General features: G+C 39.1%; 1 protein-coding gene across 1 annotated transcript in view; it reads left to right on the plus strand.

The window, feature by feature from the left end:
* Positions 1–13,122, plus strand: part of LOC128691547 (uncharacterized) — a 200,492-nt gene extending 187,370 nt beyond the window's left edge. Inside the window, exon 5 of the mRNA XM_070088946.1 lies at positions 12,941–13,122. Coding sequence (XP_069945047.1) covers positions 12,941–13,122 — 182 coding nt within the window. The remainder of the gene's footprint in view (positions 1–12,940) is intronic.
* Positions 13,123–21,200: the final 8,078 nt, after the last annotated feature.

Raw genomic sequence — 21,200 nt, forward strand, 5'->3', positions numbered from 1 at the left:
TAAAGCTAACAGAATTCTTGGCTTCATATCTAGAAGTATAAATAATAGAAGTCCACATGTTCTTCAACTCTATATATCCTTGGTTAGGCCTTATTTAGACTATGCTGCTCAGTTCTGGTCACCGTATTACAGAATGGATATAAATGCTCTGGAAAACGTACAAAGGAGGATGACAAAGATGATCCCATGTATCAGAAATCTTCCCTATGAGGATAGACTAAGGGCCCTGAATCTGCACTCTCTAGAAGGCGTAGAATTAGGGGGGATATGATCGAGGTGTATAAATGGAAAACAGAAATAAATAAAGGGGATGTAAATAGTGTGCTGAAAATTTCTAGCCAAGACAGGACTCGCAGCAATGGTTTCAAGTTGGAAAAGTTCAGATTCAAGAAGGATATAGGAAAGCACTGGTTTGGTAATAGAGTTGTGGATGAGTGGAACAAACTTCCGAGTACAGTTATTGAGCTAAAACGTTGTGTAGTTTTAAAAATAGGTTAGATAAATACATGAGTGGGTATGGGTGGGTGTGAGTTGGACCTGACTAGCTTGTGCTGCTGGGTCTGGTGCAGTGCTCCATCCTTGAGTGGTGATGACCAGACTGGGTGGGTCATTGGGCTAATCCGGGGGGATGTCATTGGTTTTATCCGGGGGGGACATGGACCTGCTCCGCATGGGTCAGTAGGCCTGTTGCAGTGTTCCTTCTTTCTTGTGTTCTTATGTTCTTATATTCTTCTTCTTCTTCTTCTTCTTCTTCTTCTTCTTATTATTATTATTATTATTATTATTATTATTATTATTATTATTATTATTATTATTTTTATTATTATTATTATTATTATAATTATTATTATTGTTGTTATCCTTCTTCAGTGATGTTTAAGAGGACATTGATACATGTTTCCGTAGTCTTGATCCTACTGTTGGTGAGGTAATAAAAGGAATTTTTTTTTTTGATCCTCTGTTGAAATTCAATGTCAACATCCTCTCTGATTCCCTTCTGGAAGATTTGATTCCCTGAGAGGCGGCATTCAGACTTTTTCAGGTTGCTCTCAGAGGCAGTGTTGTCTCCCGGTAACTCTTGCGTCTGTTACTATTTCTGTTCCTTTTCTGAAAGACTAACGAATGTTTCATTGCTAGCATGTCTAGAATTATGAGTAGGGCAAAACATCGCCCTGGAGCATTTGTTCGTGTGTCTTGGCTGGGCGATAAACAAAGATGTTTTGGTTCTCGAATCCTCCGTTTAGTATGAGTTATTTTTTTTTTTTTTTTTTTTTTTTTTGGGGGGGGGGGTTCCTCCAGTGTATGTATTATCTAAAGCAGCGAGAGCAGTGGTGGAGGCTCGATCCTCCGTCCGCTAACCACAGTTCTGCTGCAGAACATAAGCGTGACTCTCTCTCTTCACTTGTCAGCACTCGACCCGAAACTATTTTTCCTAGTTAAGTTTTGACTGCTCTTGACCGAGGTATCGTGCTCCTAGAAAATATATTTTTAGGACAGATACTGTCATTCTATTTTAATGTGATTCCAAAATGCTTCCAATATATTTCCGCGTAATTATAGAAAAAAAAGATACTCGAATTTTCATTTATTATAAATTTTTTCAGTCTATTAGCTAGTGACTATAGTGACAGTGATTCCTGAATATAAAATCTCAATCGATCGCACTGTGATAGATAATTCCACTTAATTATATTTTTGAGTATAAATTGCTATAATGAGAAAATTAAATCTGGATTAATTTTTTGAGGTTTTGTATAGATTTCCACTTTTTAAGGCCACTGAACTATGTTATCCGGCGTCAGCTGTGTTCAGAGCCCATCCATATATAAGGTACATTACCATCCTCCCAGGATGCCACCCACAGCAGTTCACTAACACCCGGGATGCCACCCACTCCCAGGTGCCTATCCGCTATTCACCTTCCCACACCCACAAAACTGTCTCTTGGCTTGCGATTGTTGAGTTTTCTCTCTCCCTCAAGATTATGGGACGGAGGGTCGAGCTCTCAGTTCTTCTAACCCTGAATGTCCCTAGATGTACCTAACTCTGTGCTAGGACAAGTTAGTTCCTCTGTTGGGTTTGAAGCCTATCGATTACACAGAGTTTATTAAAGCTGCATGTTACCTGTACACCACAAGTCAAGAATATTCTAACTACATACGTTCAGAGGTATACATATCTTTAAGTATATGTATGTATATATATATATATATATATATATATATATATATATATATATATATATATATATATATATATATATATATGTATGTATATGTTATTTATAATTGCTATAATCAACGTAATTGTATCTGTTGGCTTTAAAGTTAATTAATTGCTGTCGTTTAAACTCTAATTGCTCTATGTTATTAAAATTAATTGTTTTACTTTAATTATGATCTTTTTTTATTAATTTCCCGTTTTATAGATTCAATTATGATTTTTCTTTAATTTTATCTTTTATTCCTGTAATTTGTAGGTGATGTTGGAGTGGGAAGGGGAGACGAAATAGTGGGAGAGAGAGAGGAAATAGTGGGAGGGAGAGAGGAAACAGTGGGAGGAGGAAAGAAAATAGTGGGAAGGGGGGGAAATAGAGGGAGGGGGAGAGGAAATGGAGAGAGAGATGGGAGAGGAAATAGTGGAAGGGGAGAAGAAATGGTGGGAGATGGAGAGGAAACAGTGGTTTATGAAGAGGAAATAGTGGGAGGGGAGAGGAAATAGAGGGAGGGGAGAGGAAATAGAAGGAGGGGAGAGGAAATTGAGAGGTAGGGGAGAGGAAATAGTGGGAGGAGGGAAGAAATAGTGGGAGGGGGAGAGGAAATGGAGAGGGAGGGGAGAGGAAATAGTGGGAGGGGAGAGGAAATAGTGGGAGGGGAGAGGAAATAATGGGATGGGAAGCGGAAATTGAGAGTGTGGGGAGGGGAAATAGTGGGAGGAGAAAGGAAATAGCGGGATGGGAGAGGAAATGGCAGAAGGGGGAAGGAAATGGAGGAGGGGGAATCAAATGGAGGAGGGGAAGGAAATGGAGGAGGTGGAAGGAACATAAAGTAGGAAGGGGAAAGAAAATAGAGGAAAAAGATAGTGAAAATAGAGATTAGGAGAGTGGACATGGAGAGAGAAGGAGAGAAGAAATAGAAAGGAATGCATAGATGAAATATAGAGGGAGGGGAAGAAAAAATAGAAGGAGGGATGGAGGGAGCGAAGGAAAAAATAGAAAGGAAGCGGAGGGGTAATGAAGAGAGAGAAAGGGAGGAAGGGAGAAATAATATAGAAAGGATGGGAGGAGAGGAAATAGAAATGATGAGAGAGGAAGCAATAGAGAGGACGGAAGAAGAGGAAACAGAGAGGACAGTAAAGCTGGAATACAGTGGAATTTTGAAGAGAGTGGAGGAGAGACAATTTACAGTTCTCTCTCTCTCTCTGTTTCTCTCTCACACTTCACTAAGGTTCACTTATCTGTTACTGAAACAATGATTTCCAAACATCGCTGAACAATACTGTGAGTAGAAACACACATATTTTTATTTAGAAACATGCTGCAACCCTGAGTTGCAGGAGAGGATAGAGGAGTTGCAGGAGTGGATAGAGGGGTTGCAGGAGAGGATAGAAAAGTTGTAGGAGAGGATAGAGGGCTTGCAGGAGAGGATAGAGGGCTTGCAGGAGAGGATAGAGGGCTTGCAGGAGAGGATAGAGGGGTTCCGGGGACGATTAGACAGGTTGCAGGGGAGGATAAACGGGTTGCAGTAGAGGGTAAATAAGTTGCTAGGAAGAAGATACTGGTTGCATGGGAATAATAAACGGATTCCAGGGGGAGGGAAGACAGGTTGGTTGATTGGTTAATTACCTTCAAAGTCAACCGGCCACACGAGAGCTACTCTTACAGTATATCAACTGTACACCACCATTCAAGAATACTTTTAATACCCATGACACGAATTAATATATATATATATATATATATATATATATATATATATATATATATATATATATATATATATATATATATATATATATATATATATATATATATATATATATATATATATATATATATATATATATATATATATATATATGCAAAACAACCACTCTGAAAGAATAGAGAAATTCCAAGCGCTTTCGTGACTACTCACATTATCAAGGAACTATGAGTAGTCACGAAAGAGCTTGGAATTTCTCTATTCTATCAGAGTGGCTGTTTTGCATATTCTGAAATCACCTGTTTACTGTGATCTTATTGCATATATATATATAAATATATATATATATATATATATATATATATATATATATATATATATATATATATATATATATATATATATATATATATATATATATATATATATTTATATATTACCCAAAATTAAAAGTGTAATGCTATCAACAATGTTTCTTTTCTACATGAATAGGTCAGTATTCAGTAATTTCAAAAGGACTGCCGTAAGCTCGCTGCCTCGCTCACACTTCCCAACGTAGACGGAATAATGTAAACACAGAACCATCAAGGAAAACGAGCAATGGAACGGCTGAGGTATTAAAATTGTGGAAGGATAGTTCACTGGTAAATAAATGTACTGCCTCCAGCACTTACTTTCCTTGCTGCTGCTGCCTCCAGCACTCACTTTCCTTGCTGCTGCTGCCTCCAGCACTCACTTTCCTTGCTGCTGCTGCCTCCAGCACTCACTTTCCTTGCTGCTGCTGCCTCCAGGACTCACTTTCCTTGCTGCTGCTGCCTCCAGCACTCACTTTCCTTGCTGCTGCTGCCTCCAGCACTCACTTTCCTTGCTGCTGCTGCCTCCAGCACTCACTTTCCTTGCTGCTGCTGCCTCCAGCACTCACTTTCCTTGCTGCTGCTGCCTCCAGCACTCACTTTCCTTGCTGCTGCTGCCACCTCCAGCACTAACTTTCCTTGCTGCTGCTGCCACCTCCAGCACTCTTTTTCCTTGCTGCTGCTGCCACCTCCAGCACTCACTTTCCTTGCTGCTGCTGCCTCCAGCACTCACTTTCCTTGCTGCTGCTGCCTCCAGCACTCACTTTCCTTGCTGCTGCTGCTGCCTCCAGCACTCACTTTCCTTGCTGCTGCTGCCTCCAGCACTCACTTTCCTTGCTACTGCTGCCTCCACACTGCTCACTTTCCATAATGCTGCTGCTTCCAATGCTCACTTTCCTTGCTGCGTCGATGGAAGCCTACTCCTAAGTCTGAGGGGAGCTTTTAACCCCATCCTTCCTTCCCTTTAAGGAAGGAACTCCAGAATTCGTAGTAAAGCGCCACATGTGTGGCAAAGTGTGTTATGAGAGGTCCAAATGTCCGGAGAGACATTCAGAGAATGTTGGTAAATGTTTCACAGATGTTAATGTTGAAATACATTTCGGTGAATGTTGTAAACAGAATGGACATGTCTACCATTTCACGTGCCACTGGATGTACCTGTCTGATCCTCTCTGATGAAATTTTACTGAACATAGATGTTTTGCGCTGCAAGTATTCTATTCTTGATTACTTGAGCCGTACTGATGGTTATTCTACCGTCAGATGCTATCTGAAGTGTACAAGATACACTGGATGGAGACACGCATCAGCAGCCCCATTAACGTCTTGTTCTGTCCCGATGAACATTATTAAAGGAGAAGCGGATCCCATCAAATATGCGAGTTCTCATGTTCTACCAACAAGTTCATCTGAGGCGGGGAAGTTATTGAGTAATTAGAGCTCCCCCAGTGTTCTTCATGTAACAGTTCTTGTAGCAGTAGGCAACCCAGTGGATAATAAATCCAAGATAACTCTTATTCTCCAGACTAGTGTTGACCCATGCTCGAAGGAAAGCAGTAGTTCCTTTCTAGACGTCTAGCCCATGTAAGGAATCTTTTACTCACAGGACTTCCTGCCAAAAATTTCGACTGTGGGCCTCCAGCACCTGATTTTTTTTTGCAGCCTCTTGTTTTCTTCTTCACTGCGGTGAAAGTTGTGATATAATCACAGGCCCGAGTGTACCCTATTGAATCACTGATTTTTTTTCCAACGAACTGCCCATATCCCACCGAGGCAGGGTGACCTAAAACGAGAAACGAAAGTTTTTCTTTTTACATTTAGTAATTTATATAGGAGAAGAGGTTACTAGCCCCTTGCTCCCCGCAGTTTAGTCGCATCTTGCGACACGCATGGCTGACGGAGGAAGAATTCTTTTCCACTTACCCATGGAGACCAACCATTGCTGTTGTCTGGTATTAATTCTCCGGATCTTTCAACAATAGAATACAAAGTTTCAACGTTACCGCCCATCACTGGAGGAATGTTAACTCTTAGCCTAAAATACAACCACAAGCAAACATTTTTCTTGTTTTGTTTGTGTAGGATTCTAAACTACTGACTGGTCCAGCATTTTAAATAGTGAAATTCAAGCTCTGATTCTCCCTGATATTTGTCGTGAGACGATACTAAAGTTAGTTCATGGTCTACATGCATCAAATCATTTTTCTATCAGGAAACACTTCATTAGTTAATTTAACTCAATACATTACTCCACGAAAGATGAACCATCAAAGTTATGGGAGATGTATATTTGGAGTCAAAATATAAGTACCTGAATTGAAGGGCATCACTTCAGCCAAAGTTTACCTGATTCAATTCCTCGACCATTCCTCAACTTTCATCTTGATTCCCACTGCTGGCCCATCCATCCCTCGGTGGGCAGTAGATCGATTAATTCCGTATATTTATTCGATTTTGCAACATCTAATCATAAGAGACATTCTCCAGTTATTTCAAAGAAACCAATATGTTTAATTAGTGTACAATCTTGTCTTTGTGGATCCACGTGTGGTATTGGAATGTGTCCAAGATGATCCGTAATAGAGTTCCATCATCTTCAATACTGACTTAAAGTCAGAAGTGTTATTTTTGACTCCTCTGGGAAGAAAAGTTTCTTATCTCAAGTGTATTTAATTAGCTTTGTCTTTCGTTTTCTTTATGTTACTCGTACAAAAATTTAAGTATAGCCTTATGTTATTTCTTTAATAAATTTTGTTAAGATTTTATCCGCAATTAAAATCTTCTTTTTTTTTGCTTTTGTGATCATTTCTTCCTCATTTAATTATCCACTTGGAAAGTACTCCATCTTACCATTTCCCTGACGTCTTATATGTATTTTAATATCACAATGGACGTCTCCCACCGAGTTAGGGGTGACCCCCCTCCCCTCTCCAAAAAAAGAGGAAGATCATTCAGCATCATTCACTCAATAGATGGCTTTGCTAGAAGCATACTAACATCACAGTCAAGATGGCCCTCCGAACTATAACTTCTTCACCCCACTCACCCCACTCACATCATAACAGACCGTAAAGCCACAAAAACCACTTTCCTCCCCTCACTCCAATTTAAAGTGCTCAAACAAGATTATTGGAAGATTAAGTCCCTAGCACTCAAAACCTCCTTTACACCCCACCCTCCAACCTTTCCTGAGATAGAACGTTTCCCTCCTTTCCTCCGCCCAGACCACCTCAACAACCTCATCTCAGACCTTTAAACTATACTTCTGGTAACCCCACATCTTATCGCCATGCTCCGATTTGTCTGTATATAATTCACTCCACGCATTAAACTCAAACACATCTCCACTGTATCCAGCCTCCTCCTTGCTGCAGTGTTGAAAACCCATGTTTCACATCCATACAACAGTGTTGGTACCACTATACTCTGGTACACTCCTCTTTTTGCTCCGTGGTTAAAGTTCTTTGACTTCGCAGATACGTCAAGGTACCAACCCACTTTCTTCCCTCTATGGCTCATCTCATCTTTCTTAAACCCATCTGTCGCAGGTTCACTCTCAGATATCTGAACAAGTTTACTTAATACTCCCTCCACACAAACTGATATCCCAGCTTTCATTGTCTATGTTTTTTTTTTTTGTTTTGCTTCACTAGATTTTGTTGCACTGATCATCTTCCTCTTTCCTATGTTCACTTTTAATATCTTTTTAATTATGCCCTCTCAAATTCCTCCACTAATCTTTTTGCAACAGATCATCACAACCTCCCAAAAGAATCGTGTCTGCAGCAAAGAGAAACTGCGGTATTTCTCACTTTGTATCAAATTTGTTATCTTCGACACACTAAGCATTCGCTTCTTTTACAATCCCATTAATAAATGTGTTAAGCACTTATGGTGACATCACACATCCCTTTCTAAGGCCTACTGTAATGTAAAATATCTCTCCTTCTAGTCCTAACAGAGTCTCATTCACCGCCGAAAATCTTTTCTGTGTTTAGTAACCTACCACTTATTCTATACATTTGCACCATCTGAGACGTTGCTTCCTTATTAACCCTGTCATATGCATTTCTAAATCTAGTAATATGACATAAAGAGATTTATTTTTGTCCAAGTAGTGTTCGCTTAGATGCTTCATGTAAACACTTTGTCAACATACCCCTTACTTTTCCTAAAACCTCCTCGTTCCTTTGCAATCCTACTTTCTGTCTTGCCTTAAATTCTTTTAATAGTAATTTTATCATTCACTTTACCAGGTATAATCAACAGGCCTCTTCCCCAATAATTCTTACACTCTCTTCTGTCCCCTTTTCCCACATACAAAGAAACTATGTATGCTCTGTCATTGCCAAATTACCCTCCCTTCTTTCATGCATATATCGAACAAATTCACCAACCTTTCCAAAACCATTTCCCACCTCCTCTTAACATTTCTGCTTTTGATACCTTCTATCTCAGTTGTTTTACCTCCTTTCATTCTACCCATGTCTTGTCAGGGGAACCCCTTCTGCCTGAACAAAAGAATGGAAAAATAAACAATGAATAACTTGATGGGTAATTATTATGATAATTTTCTGAAGATTTTAATTAAAAATAAATAAAATAAAAATTGGCCGCTGTGATTCCAGTAGGATGTTGAGACAGGAGAATCTAATGTCCAGGATGGTCTTCTGATGATGTTGTAGAAGAAATGGTGTTGGTTATCCTGGGTGGCGGTGTTCGTCCGATGTTCTGGAATTCCTGTCACTACTTGGTCTTAGCAACATAATTCAGATTTCAGAGGTGAGGAGTCGTAATGTTCCACTATGTCCCGTAAACAGGGATCTTGCTCCAGTTAACTAGCGTCTACCCTGGTTGACCAGCTCAGTAGCAGAACTGGTAATAAAAAACAACAACACTGGTTACATAAGGGTTAAATAACTATAACATTGATGAATAATAAAGAGTCATTACTGGTAACACAATAGAAATACTCCTGGTAGATTACCTTACCTGATCAGAAGAATGGTGGCGGTGAAGTGATTCTCCAAGCTTCAACCCACATCAGGTAAGGTTAATACTACCAGGAGTAAAATTATAACAACTCAAACCTGAGGAACTGAAGCTTAGCCACAGCCCGATAGATGGTAGTGCGGGCAGTAACACACTAATGGTTCCTGGGTTTTTGAATAACCATAATCCCCCCTTTTTATGGGCTTTTCCCTCACTTGTCTCATGCACCTCTCCCTCACTCGCATCTGGGTCTTCTCACTCCTACAAGATGTTATTCATCCCTGCCCAATGCACGAAATCAGTGTCTCACTTTCTTCATCAACATTTAACAACTCCTCAGATTATTCTCCCCATCTTCACAGTACCTCCACCTCCCCATATATCATCTCCCCTCTTTTGTTTGTACTGCTAAATCCATCTGTTCCCTAGGTTTTCTCACCTGATTTCAAAACTTTTTCTTATTCTTAGTTAATTTTATTGATAAAGCCTCACGCACTCTCTCACTGGCTCTCCTTATCCACACGATCACCTCTCTTTTAACCTTACATCTGCTCTCTATATTCTCCACCCTCCGTATATTGCTCACTTTTTCTCCCTTATCACCCTCTTTGCTTAATCATTCCACTACTCGCTCCTCTTTCCACCCACACTTACCCTTCTATACCCACAAACGTCTACTTCACACACTAACACTGCACTCTTAAATCTATCCTGTTGCACTTCAACCTCCTCCTCTAGCTCACCTTTTTCCTAAAAGCTATTTATATCTCACTCTGACCATCTCCTTTAATTTATTAACTCTCCCTTGACGCTTACCCACTGATAACATTCTCTCTGTACCACATCCTACCTCTCACTTTCACTGTGTCTGCCACTAAACACTTAATACTGACATGATAGAGTTTTACACTCCTGTGTCAGGACGGTAGAACCTCCCTGTTAAAATTTTTTAGCTAATTGTAAGCTGAAGAAAAATTCGTAATCCTTTACCACAACAGCAACAACATGTGTGAGTACATGAAAAACTATAATCCCCGCTGGAAACATAATTGGTACCTTCAACCGCAACACAATACGTATATGCGTAACTACTGGTAACAGGAAAAAATAAATTTCGCTGTGTTGGTTATATATGCACGCTAATTGGACAAACAGGGAGGAATTTAAATGCAGGAGTAGTTGAACATTGTAAATATGGTTAATATTCACGAGATGGTTCAATTGTAGTGCAACACATTGACATTTATCCTCATTATATTGATCACGGTGGTAATGCGCCAGTAATGGAAACTCTAGGCCAACTTTTTTTGAGAATCCCCTCTATTTCAGATTGACAAATATTTAGTTTTTGTAATTAATACAGAAAAATACAAGCAATTATAATTATTAAAATTGAATGAAAATATGGAAGATTCTCAATTATTTATCATATATCTTGCACAGTTCGAACATAGAAAAGGAGGAGCACTGCAGCAAGCCTACTGGCCCAAGCTAGGTAAATCCCATTCACATTCGCCTAAACCCACTCATATACTTGTCTAACCTATTTTTAAAGCTACACAAAGTTTTTAGCTTAAGTGAAGCTACTAGGGAGTTTGTTCCACTCACCCACAACTCTCATACCAAACCAGTGCTTTCAAATATCTCATAAATCAATTTTTTTCAACTTAAACCCATTGCTGCGAGTCCTGTCTTGATTAAATATTTTTAGCACGTTATTTATATCCCCGTTATTTATTCCTGTCTACCATTTATACGCCTCAATTCTATTCCCTTCTCCCTAATTCTGAGTTTTGAGTGCACTCCACCAACGTAAAGTGTAGCTCAAAAAGAAGCAAAGAATCTATCCCCAATGCAAAAAAAGTCGCCTTCTTGCCGTCCGCTCCAAAATCGTTACAACAATAGACGAGTGTGAGGTCCACCATACAAGGTACTCTGGGCCTAAATGACCACGTTTTAAGGCAAGTTTTATGGTAAGTTTTAAGGACAGCCTCAAAAATCGTCGAGTGTGTTTGTTGTGATCGCAACATAAGTAGGTTTCAGCAACACAAGCGGCCAGTGGTCATCTGGCGCTGTTTCTTCCTTGGTCCCTGAGGCCTCGTTTAGTCCACCCTTCCTCATGTCTTGTGACGTGATTCCTGTATAAATTTCTGCCACCCAGTAAATTACTTTCTGAAGAAGATCTCAGTTTGAGAGTCAAATGTAATGTGCTAATATATTTTTTTCTCTTTTTCATAATAGGATTTTTTTTGTGTGTGTGCAGCTGAGAGATGCTTTTGTTTCTATTAATGTTCGTTTGTACCACTAATCACTGTTCTGTAATTTCCTGCAGAGCCAAATTGTATTTGTTTAATGTGACGTTAAAACCCAACACTGCTGCAGAATGGAAATATAAACACAAATGCAGTATAATATGATCCTTTATTGACAACGTTTCACCCACACAGTGGGCTTTTTCAAGTCACACACGGATCTACCTGGGGTTGGAAGGTACGAGAGTGTTTATAGTCATGTTCAGAATGTTGAGGTCAGGTGGAGAATGCTGCATCTGATGATCTACCGGGTGGGGTTATAGAGTCTTGGGTAGCTTGGCAGGGGTATTGGACAAGTTGTAGACTTGTAGAGTTGTAGACAAGTTGTAGACTTGTCCATTACCCCTGCCAAGCTACCCAAGACTCTATAACCCCACCCGGTAGATCATCAGATGCAGCATTCTCCACCTGACCTCAACATTCTGAACTTGACTATAAATACTCCCGTACCTTCCACCCCAGGTAGATCTGTGTGTGACTTGAAAAAGCCCACTGTGTGGGTGAAACGTTGTCAATAAAGGATCATATTATACTGCATTTGTGTTTATATTTCCATTGTGTCGGTATTTTATACCATTTATTTCCACTGCTGCAGAATACAACTTTTTTCATTATTTTTAAAGTTTGGGATTAAAGGTTTACAACAGTTAGAGCTACAATGGTTCAACACAAGACATAACTTTCCCATTTTCTAACTCAGTTCTCAACCTAGTTTCCCATTTTCTAACTCGGTTCTCAATCTAGGTTTCCATTTTCTATCTCGGTTTTCAACAAAGTTTCCCATTTTCTATATCAGCTCTCAACCCAGTTCCCATTTTCTATCTCGGTTCTCAACCCGGTTTCCCGTTTTCTATCTCAATTTTCAACCCACTTTCCCATCTTTTAACTCAGTTCTCAACTCAGTTTCCCATTTTCTAACTCGGTTCTCAATCTAGGTTTCCATTTTCTATCTCGGTTTTCAACAAAGTTTCCCATTTTCTATATCAGTTCTCAACCCAGTTCCCATTTTCTATCTCGGTTCTCAACCCGGTTTCCCGTTTTCTATCTCGATTTTCAACCCACTTTCCCATCTTTTAACTCAGTTCTCAACTCAGTTTTCCATTTTCTAACTCACCACTCGTACTAGCTTCCAATCTGCTATTTCAGGGCTCATGCCAATTTTCTATCTCAGTTGCTCCAATCGGTTCCCTGTTTTCTATTTCAGTTTACAACCCAATTATCCATTCTCTATTTCACCGTTCGCCTCTCCGTTTTCTACGATTTTTTCCACCCTCTTGTCATTTTCCCATTTCCTATAATGCGCTCAATTCCCCCGTTTTCTACGATTTTTTTTTGTATCCTCTTCCAATTCTTTCCGCAGCAGAGGATGGGCTTGGTTCGCGAACGAAAGTGTGGGTGTGCGTGGTGCTGGTGCTGGCGGCGGTGGCGGGCGTGGGCGTGGGCGTGCCTCTGGCCCTGAGGGTTGACCCCGGGGCGTCCTTACACCAGCGTCTCGACACTGCCAGGACGCTGCTCAGGCAAACGCCGCTATTTGACGGGTGAGTCGAATAGTACCTAGTTTCGACGGCAGTACATAAACATATAGTTGTTTATCTTAGGGTATATACACAGTGAGGTGTTTATCTTAGGGTGATATACACAGTAAGGTGTTTATCTTAGTGTATACACACAGAGTTGTTTATCTTAGTGTATATACACATAGAGGTGTTTATCTTTGTATATATATATATATATATATATATATATATATATATATATATATATATATATATATATATATATATATATATATATATATATATATATATATATATATATATATATATATATATATATATATATATATATATATATATATATATATATATATATATATATATATATATATATATATATATATATATATATACAAACAATCTCAAACGGGCGATCTTAAGTATGCAAGACAAGCCAAAGGGGGGTGGAAATCTTTATCTCAGGAGCTATGCAATGTTGCAAGAAAGCAAGTAAAGCAGGGGGAGAGTTCTCAGAGTAGCGTAGTGCGGATGTGTCACCGGCCACGGTTACCCTTAGAATTGTTGGTAACAACCCCACCCTACCACCATTCCCGTACTCCCCATATGGGGTAGGAGGGTTTCTGAGATGTCAAGTATGAAATTATAAGAATGATTAAAAACACACCTTCCAACAAAGTTGGTGGGGTGGGTTTACAAGGTCCCATGTACTCAGTGTCCTCTCTCATATATTGGTCAAACAGGTAAATTTCTGGAAACCAGAACTCCCCAGCATAAATACTCAGGACAGGGCAGGAGTCTAATGCTATCTTTAACCACGTTAGTTCATGTAATCACCCACCAGAATGGGATGCTGCCCAAATTATAGTACCAAACAGTTCTGTCATGGAAAGAAACATAATTGAATCTTCCCTCTTGAAACATGAAAGGAACACAGTATATAACTCAAATTATGGGTTATACAAGCTCGATAGTTATTTAGTGGAGTCCATCTTACACAATATTAAACAACAGTGCTATATAAAATCACAGGATTGCTCATTATGCAAGGTGGTTTGATGGACTGGTGACGCCCGACCAGTGTCTATGCACCAAAACTTCATACCACGTCAGCTGTGAATGGTTATGTAACGCACTTAGCTATCAGAATACCCTACAGTGACAAACACACAAAATTACAAGATAAAGTAAGGAGAGGTTAAAGGGTATTAGTAGAAATTAGAAATTTAGATCAAAGAAATATTATCGGAAAGGCTTAGAAGATTCCTAAATCAGGCATATTAACCGACACTGTGAAAAGTAGTAAACAATATTTAGGAAGAGATACTTCTGAGTGTCTCGACAAAACATTCGAGTACCCCAGAGGAAGACATTTAAACAAACAAAGAGCACATTCTATTCCTTTCTTTTATTATTTAAAAAGGTTACACAGAATAATAGCAATCTATGTGTATAGTATCCAACGAGAAACGTATTTTCTCAAACCACATGACCTATTACAAACAACTAGAAGAAGCTTGGGGCTGGCTATTATAACTTATAATTTCATACTTGATATCTCAGAAACCCTCCTACCCCATATGGGGGGGTAGGGGGATGGTGGTAGGGTGGGGTTAGCACCGACCAATGACCACATTCTAAGGGTAACCGTGGCCGGTGACACATCCGCACTACGCTATTCTGAGAACTCTCTCCCAGGTTCAGTTGCCCTCTTGAAACATTGCATAGCTCCTGATGACGCACTGAGAAGTGTGACAATACTTGAGCTAAAAATTTCCACTCCCTGTAGCTTGTCTTGCATGTATATATATATATATATATATATATATATATATATATATATATATATATATATATATATATATATATATATATATATATATATGCATATGCACATAGGGGTGTTTATCTTAGTGTATATACATAGAGAGGTATGTATCTTTCTTTTGGTATATACACGGAGTGGTGAATATCTCTCGGGGACTACACACCGAGTGGTGTGTATCTCTCATTGTATATATACACACACAGACGTGTATATCCCTCATCGTATATACACTGAGAGGTGTATATCGCTTAGTTTACACACACAGAAAGGTGTCGTTCTCACTATGTATATGCACTGAAAGATACATATCTCTCTGCGTATATACACAGACGGTGGGGGAGTACATGTGACTTATAGCTTCATAACCGTCGTGTAGTCGATAGGATTGAAACCTAGTACACCGTCCAATAAACCACATTCACAAAAGAGGCTTTGCGCCTTTGTTTGGTTTTAATTTATAAGTGGAGTTGTAGCTTCGATTGTTTGTTGCCTTGATTACAGGAGGTGTGTGTGTGTGTGTGTGTGTGTGTGTGTGTGTGTGTGTGTGTGTGTGTGTGTGTGTGTGTGTGTGTGTGTGTGTGTGTGTGTGTGTGTGTGTGTGTGTGTGTGTGTGTGTGTGTGTGTGTATTCACTTAGTTGTACTCACCTAGTTGAGATTGCGGGGGTCGAGTCCGAGCTCCTGGCCCCGCCTCTTCACTGATCGCTACTAGGTCACTCTCCCTGAGCCGTGAGCTTTATCATACCTCTGCTTAAAGCTATGTATGGATCCTGCCTCCACTACATCGCTTCCCAAACTATTCCACTTACTGACTACTCTGTGGCTGAAGAAATACTTCCTAACATCCCTGTGATTCATCTGTGTCTTCAGCTTCCAACTGTGTCCCCTTGTTACTGTGTCCAATCTCTGGAACATCCTGTCTTTGTCCACCTTGTCAATTCCTCTCAGTATTTTGTATGTCGTTATCATGTCCCCCCTATCTCTCCTGTCCTCCAGTGTCGTCAGGTTGATTTCCCTTAACCTCTCCTCGTAGGACATACCTCTTAGCTCTGGGACTAGTCTTGTTGCAAACCTTTGCACTTTCTCTAGTTTCTTCACGTGCTTGGCTAGGTGTGGGTTCCAAACTGGTGCCGCATACTCCAATATGGGCCTAACGTACACGGTGTACAGGGTCCTGAATGATTCCTTATTAAGATGTCGGAATGCTGTTCTGAGGTTTGCTAGGCGCCCATATGCTGCAGCAGTTATTTGGTTGATGTGCGCTTCAGGAGATGTGCCTGGTGTTATACTCACCCCAAGATCTTTTTCCTTGAGTGAGGTTTGTAGTCTCTGACCCCCTAGACTGTACTCCGTCTGCGACCTTCTATGCCCTTCCCTAATCTTCATGACTTTGCACTTGGTGGGATTGAACTCCAGGAGCCAATTGCTGGACCAGGTCTGCAGCCTGTCCAGATCCCTTTGTAGTTCTGCCTGGTCTTCGATCGAGTGAATTCTTCTCATCAACTTCACGTCATCTGCAAACAGGGACACCTCAGAGTCTATTCCTTCCGTCATGTCGTTCACAAATACCAGAAACAGCACTGGTCCTAGGACTGACCCCTGCGGGACCCCGCTGGTCACAGGTGCCCACTCTGACACCTCGCCACGTACCATGACTCGCTGCTGTCTTCCTGACAAGTATTCCCTGATCCATTGTAGTGCCTTCCCTGTTATCCCTGCTTGGTCCTCCAGTTTTTGCACCAATCTCTTGTGTGGAACTGTGTCAAACGCCTTCTTGCAGTCCAAGAAAATGCAATTCACCCACCCCTCTCTCTCTTGTCTTACTGCTGTCACCATGTCATAGAACTCCAGTAGGTTTGTGACACAGGATTTCCCGTCCCTGAAACCATTTTGGCTGCTGTTGATGAGATCGTTCCTTTCTAGGTGTTCCACCACTCTTCTCCTGATAATCTTCTCCATGATTTTGCATACTATACATGTCAGTGACACTGGTCTGTAGTTTAATGCTTCATGTCTGTCTCCTTTTTTTAAAGATTGGGACTACATTTGCTGTCTTCCATGCCTCAGGCAATCTCCCTGTTTCGATAGATGTATTGAATATTGTTGTTAGGGGTACACATAGCGCCTCTGCTCCCTCTCTCAATACCCATGGGGAGATGTTATCTGGCCCCATTGCCTTTGAGGTATCTAGCTCACTCAGAAGCCTCTTCACTTCTTCCTCGGTTGTGTGCACTGTGTCCAGCACTTGGTGGTGTGCCCCACCTCTCCGTCTTTCTGGAGTCCCTTCTGTCTCCTCTGTGAACACTTCTTTGAATCTCTTGTTGAGTTCTTCACATACTTCACGGTCATTTCTTGTTGTCTCTCCTCCTTCCTTCCTTAGCCTGATTACCTGGTCTTTGACTGTTGTTTTCCTCCTGATGTGGCTGTACAACAGTTTCGGGTCAGATTTGGCTTTCGCTGCTATGTCATTTTCATATTGTGTTTGGGCCTCCCTTCTTATCTGTGCATATTCGTTTCTGGCTCTACGATTGTTGTCCTTATTCTGCTGGGTCCTTTGCCTTCTATATTTCTTCCATTCCCTAGCACACTTGGTTTTTGCCTCCCTGCACCTTTGGGTAAACCATGGGCTCATCCTGGCTTTTTCATTATTCCTGTTACCCTTGGGTACAAACCTCTCCTCAGCCTCCTTGCATTTTGTTGCTACATATTCCATCATCTCATTAACTGGCTTCCCTGCCAGTTCTCTGTCCCACTGAACCCCGTTCAGGAAGTTCCTCATTCCTGTGTAGTCCCCTTTCTTGTAGTTTGGCTTCATTCGTCCTGGCCTTCCTGCTTCTCCCTCCACTTGTAGCTCTACTGTGTATTCGAAGCTTAAAACCACATGGTCACTGGCCCCAAGGGGTCTTTCATATGTGATGTGTGTGTGTGTGTGTGTGTGTGTGTGTGTGTGTGTGTGTGTGTGTGTGTGTGTGTGTGTGTGTGTGTGTGTGTGTGTGTGTGTGTGTGTGTGTGTGTGTGTGTGCGTGTGTCCGTCACTCTTAATAACAAGAGTTGTGTTCCTGTCACTCTTAATAACAAGAGTTGTGTGTCTGTCACTAATAATAACATGACTTATGTGTCTGTTACTTTCTGTCATTTCTTCTAGTTTTTTTTTTTTTTATTTTCTGAACTGGTGTAGTTTACTGTAAATACAGCCTACCATACTCTACCTTGATTTCCCATGAATTACTTTCACTTACAAAGACCTACCAAGACTTACCATAACCTACCATGACTTACCATGACCTACCATAACTTACCACAACTTCCAATGACTTACCATGACCTACCAATCCCTATAATGACCTACCATGACGTACCATGACTTACCATGACTTACCATGACTTACCATGGCTTTCCTACCATGATCACTGGTGGTTTGATGGCTTCATAAACAGGCCGACAGCGTATGTTGTGTGTGTGTGTGTGTGTGTGTGTGTGTGTGTGTGTGCAAAGGCTCTTGATCCAAAGAATTGAAGCTACGCTCCCTTTTCTTAAATCGAATCTCTACGTTACTCATTCCGCAAGGTTCTAAACTCTCTCTCTCTATCTCTCTCTCTCTCTCTCTCTCTCTCTCTCTCTCTCTCTCTCTCTCTCTCTCTCTCTCTCTCTCTCTCAGGACAACGTACATGAGCTTGTCTTATTAACATCTTGAGGACAAGAATGTCACAAACACCCCAGAGGAAAATTGCCTCTCACGCGAGAAAGAAACTTTCACAGAGAGGTGAAAACTCTCTATCTTTCTTTTCTTTATATATATATATATATATATATATATATATATATATATATATATATATATATATATATATATATATATATATATATATATATATATATATATATATATATATATATATATATATATACATTTGCAGGAACGCAATCAAGGTAACGAAAATTAAGGCCGCTTTTCCCTGGCATAAGTAAAATTGGTGGAAACTTTTCAAACACAGGTTTAAAAAAAACAATTTTTTCATATTTCGGCGTAAACCAAGACGGGAGAAGAAATTGATGGAAGCATTATAGCGGAGAATAAACTGAGCCTCCTGCCTCACCCTCCCGCTGGAGGCGCCATTACCGCGATTAAAACCTAACCTCACTAACTGGGACACCGGTGAGCGTGACGTAGTGGACCACAGTTTGCCACAGTGGACCACAGTTTGCAACAGTGGACCACAGTTTGCCACAGTGGACCACAGTTTGCAACAGTGGACCACAGTTTGCCACAGTGGACCACAGTTTGCAACAGTGGACCACAGTTTGCCACAGTGGACCACAGTTTGCCACAGTGGACAACAGTTTGCCACAGTGGACAACAGTTTGCCACAGTGGACCACAGTTTGCCATAGTGGACCACAGTTTGCCACAGTGGACCACAGTTTGCCACAGCGGACAACAGTTTGCCACAGTGGACCACAGTTTGCCATAGTGGACCATAGTTTGCCACAGTGGACCACAGTTTGCCACAGTGGACAACAGTTTGCCACAGTAGACAACAGTTTGCCATAGTGGACCAAAGTTTGCCACAGTGGACAACAGTTTGCCACAATGTACCACAGTTTGCCATAGTGGACCACAGTTTGCCACAGTGGACAACAGTTTGCCACAATGTACCACAGTTTGCCATAGTGGACCACAGTTTGCCACAGTGGACAACAGTTTGCCATAGTGGAACACAGTTTGCCACAGTGGACCACAGTTTGCAACAGTGGACCACATTTTGCCACAGTGGACCACAGTTTTCTATAGGGGACCAACATGAGCCACTGTGAACCACAATGGACCACAGGGGATCGATCATTACCTATGAGAGAAAGTTTTTTGTTGGTGTTATTACTGTTGTTATTTGTATAGTACTACCAATACTACTACTACTACTACTACTGCTATTATCATCCTAATCAAAATAATAATAATAATAATAATAATAATAATAATAATAATAATAATAATAATAATAATAATAATAATAATAATAATAATAATAATATAATAATGATAATAATAATAATAATAATAATAATAATAATAATAATAATAATAATAATAATAATAATAATAATAATAATAATAATAATAATAATAATAATAATAATAATAATGATAATAATGATAATAATAATAATAATAATAATAATAATAATAATAATAATAATAATAATAATAATAATAATAATAATAATAATAATAATAATAATAATAATAATGATAATAATAATAATAATAATAATAATAATAATAATAATAATAATAATAATAATGATAATAATAATAATAATAATAATAATAATAATAATAATAATAATAATAATAATAATAATAATAATAATAATAATAATAATAATAATAATAATAATAATAATAATAATAATAATAATAATAATAATATTAATAATAATAATAATATAATAATAATAATAATAATAATAATAATAATAATAATAATAATAATAATAATAATAATAATAATAATAATAATAATAATAATGATAATAATAATAATAATAATAATAATAATAATAATAATAATAATAATAATAATAATAATAATAATAATTATATTTCACTAATCAACACTCAGTTTCTGGCCAATAATATTACGTTGAATTTAGGTTAAGTTTGTGGTGCTGATACCGTATATATCATCGGTTTTTGCTTGACTGGCTCTAATTTTTGATAAATTTGGTATCACACTGAAAAACATAAAAGATGTAAAAAATATATTGATCAGGAGAAGCTGACTTACAAATCATACTGAAATTCTTTTTTTAATAATGCAAAAGTCAAATTATGTAATACACACTGGTTCATCAGTTTATATAATAACAGAGTAATATAATCATATAATTCAGATACCGCTAATTACTGCATGTAACAACGCTGTTTGTACGATTTTCTTCTATGTTGGTCATCAACAGTTTTGTTCAATAACAATTAGAAGAGATGATTATTGGTTACCATTATCAAGCCGTAACGGCTTGATAAACCTCCTGGAGGGCGAAACGTTGCCACAATAAAATGTCACATTAGTTGCACTTGTGTCCTGTTACTTTACAAAATATTTTTTGTTGACTTTTATTATTATTATTATTATTATTGTTGCTTGTGTATTATTATTATTGTCGTAATTAATTATTATTATTAATTATTGTTGTTGTTGTTGTTGTTGTTGTTGCTTCATTATTCATTGTTAATTAATTGTTGTTGTTGTTGTTGTTGTTGTTGTTGTTGTTATTA

The sequence above is a fragment of the Cherax quadricarinatus genome, chromosome 26 (assembly GCF_038502225.1).
Source record: "Cherax quadricarinatus isolate ZL_2023a chromosome 26, ASM3850222v1, whole genome shotgun sequence".
Lineage (NCBI taxonomy): Eukaryota > Metazoa > Arthropoda > Malacostraca > Decapoda > Parastacidae > Cherax > Cherax quadricarinatus.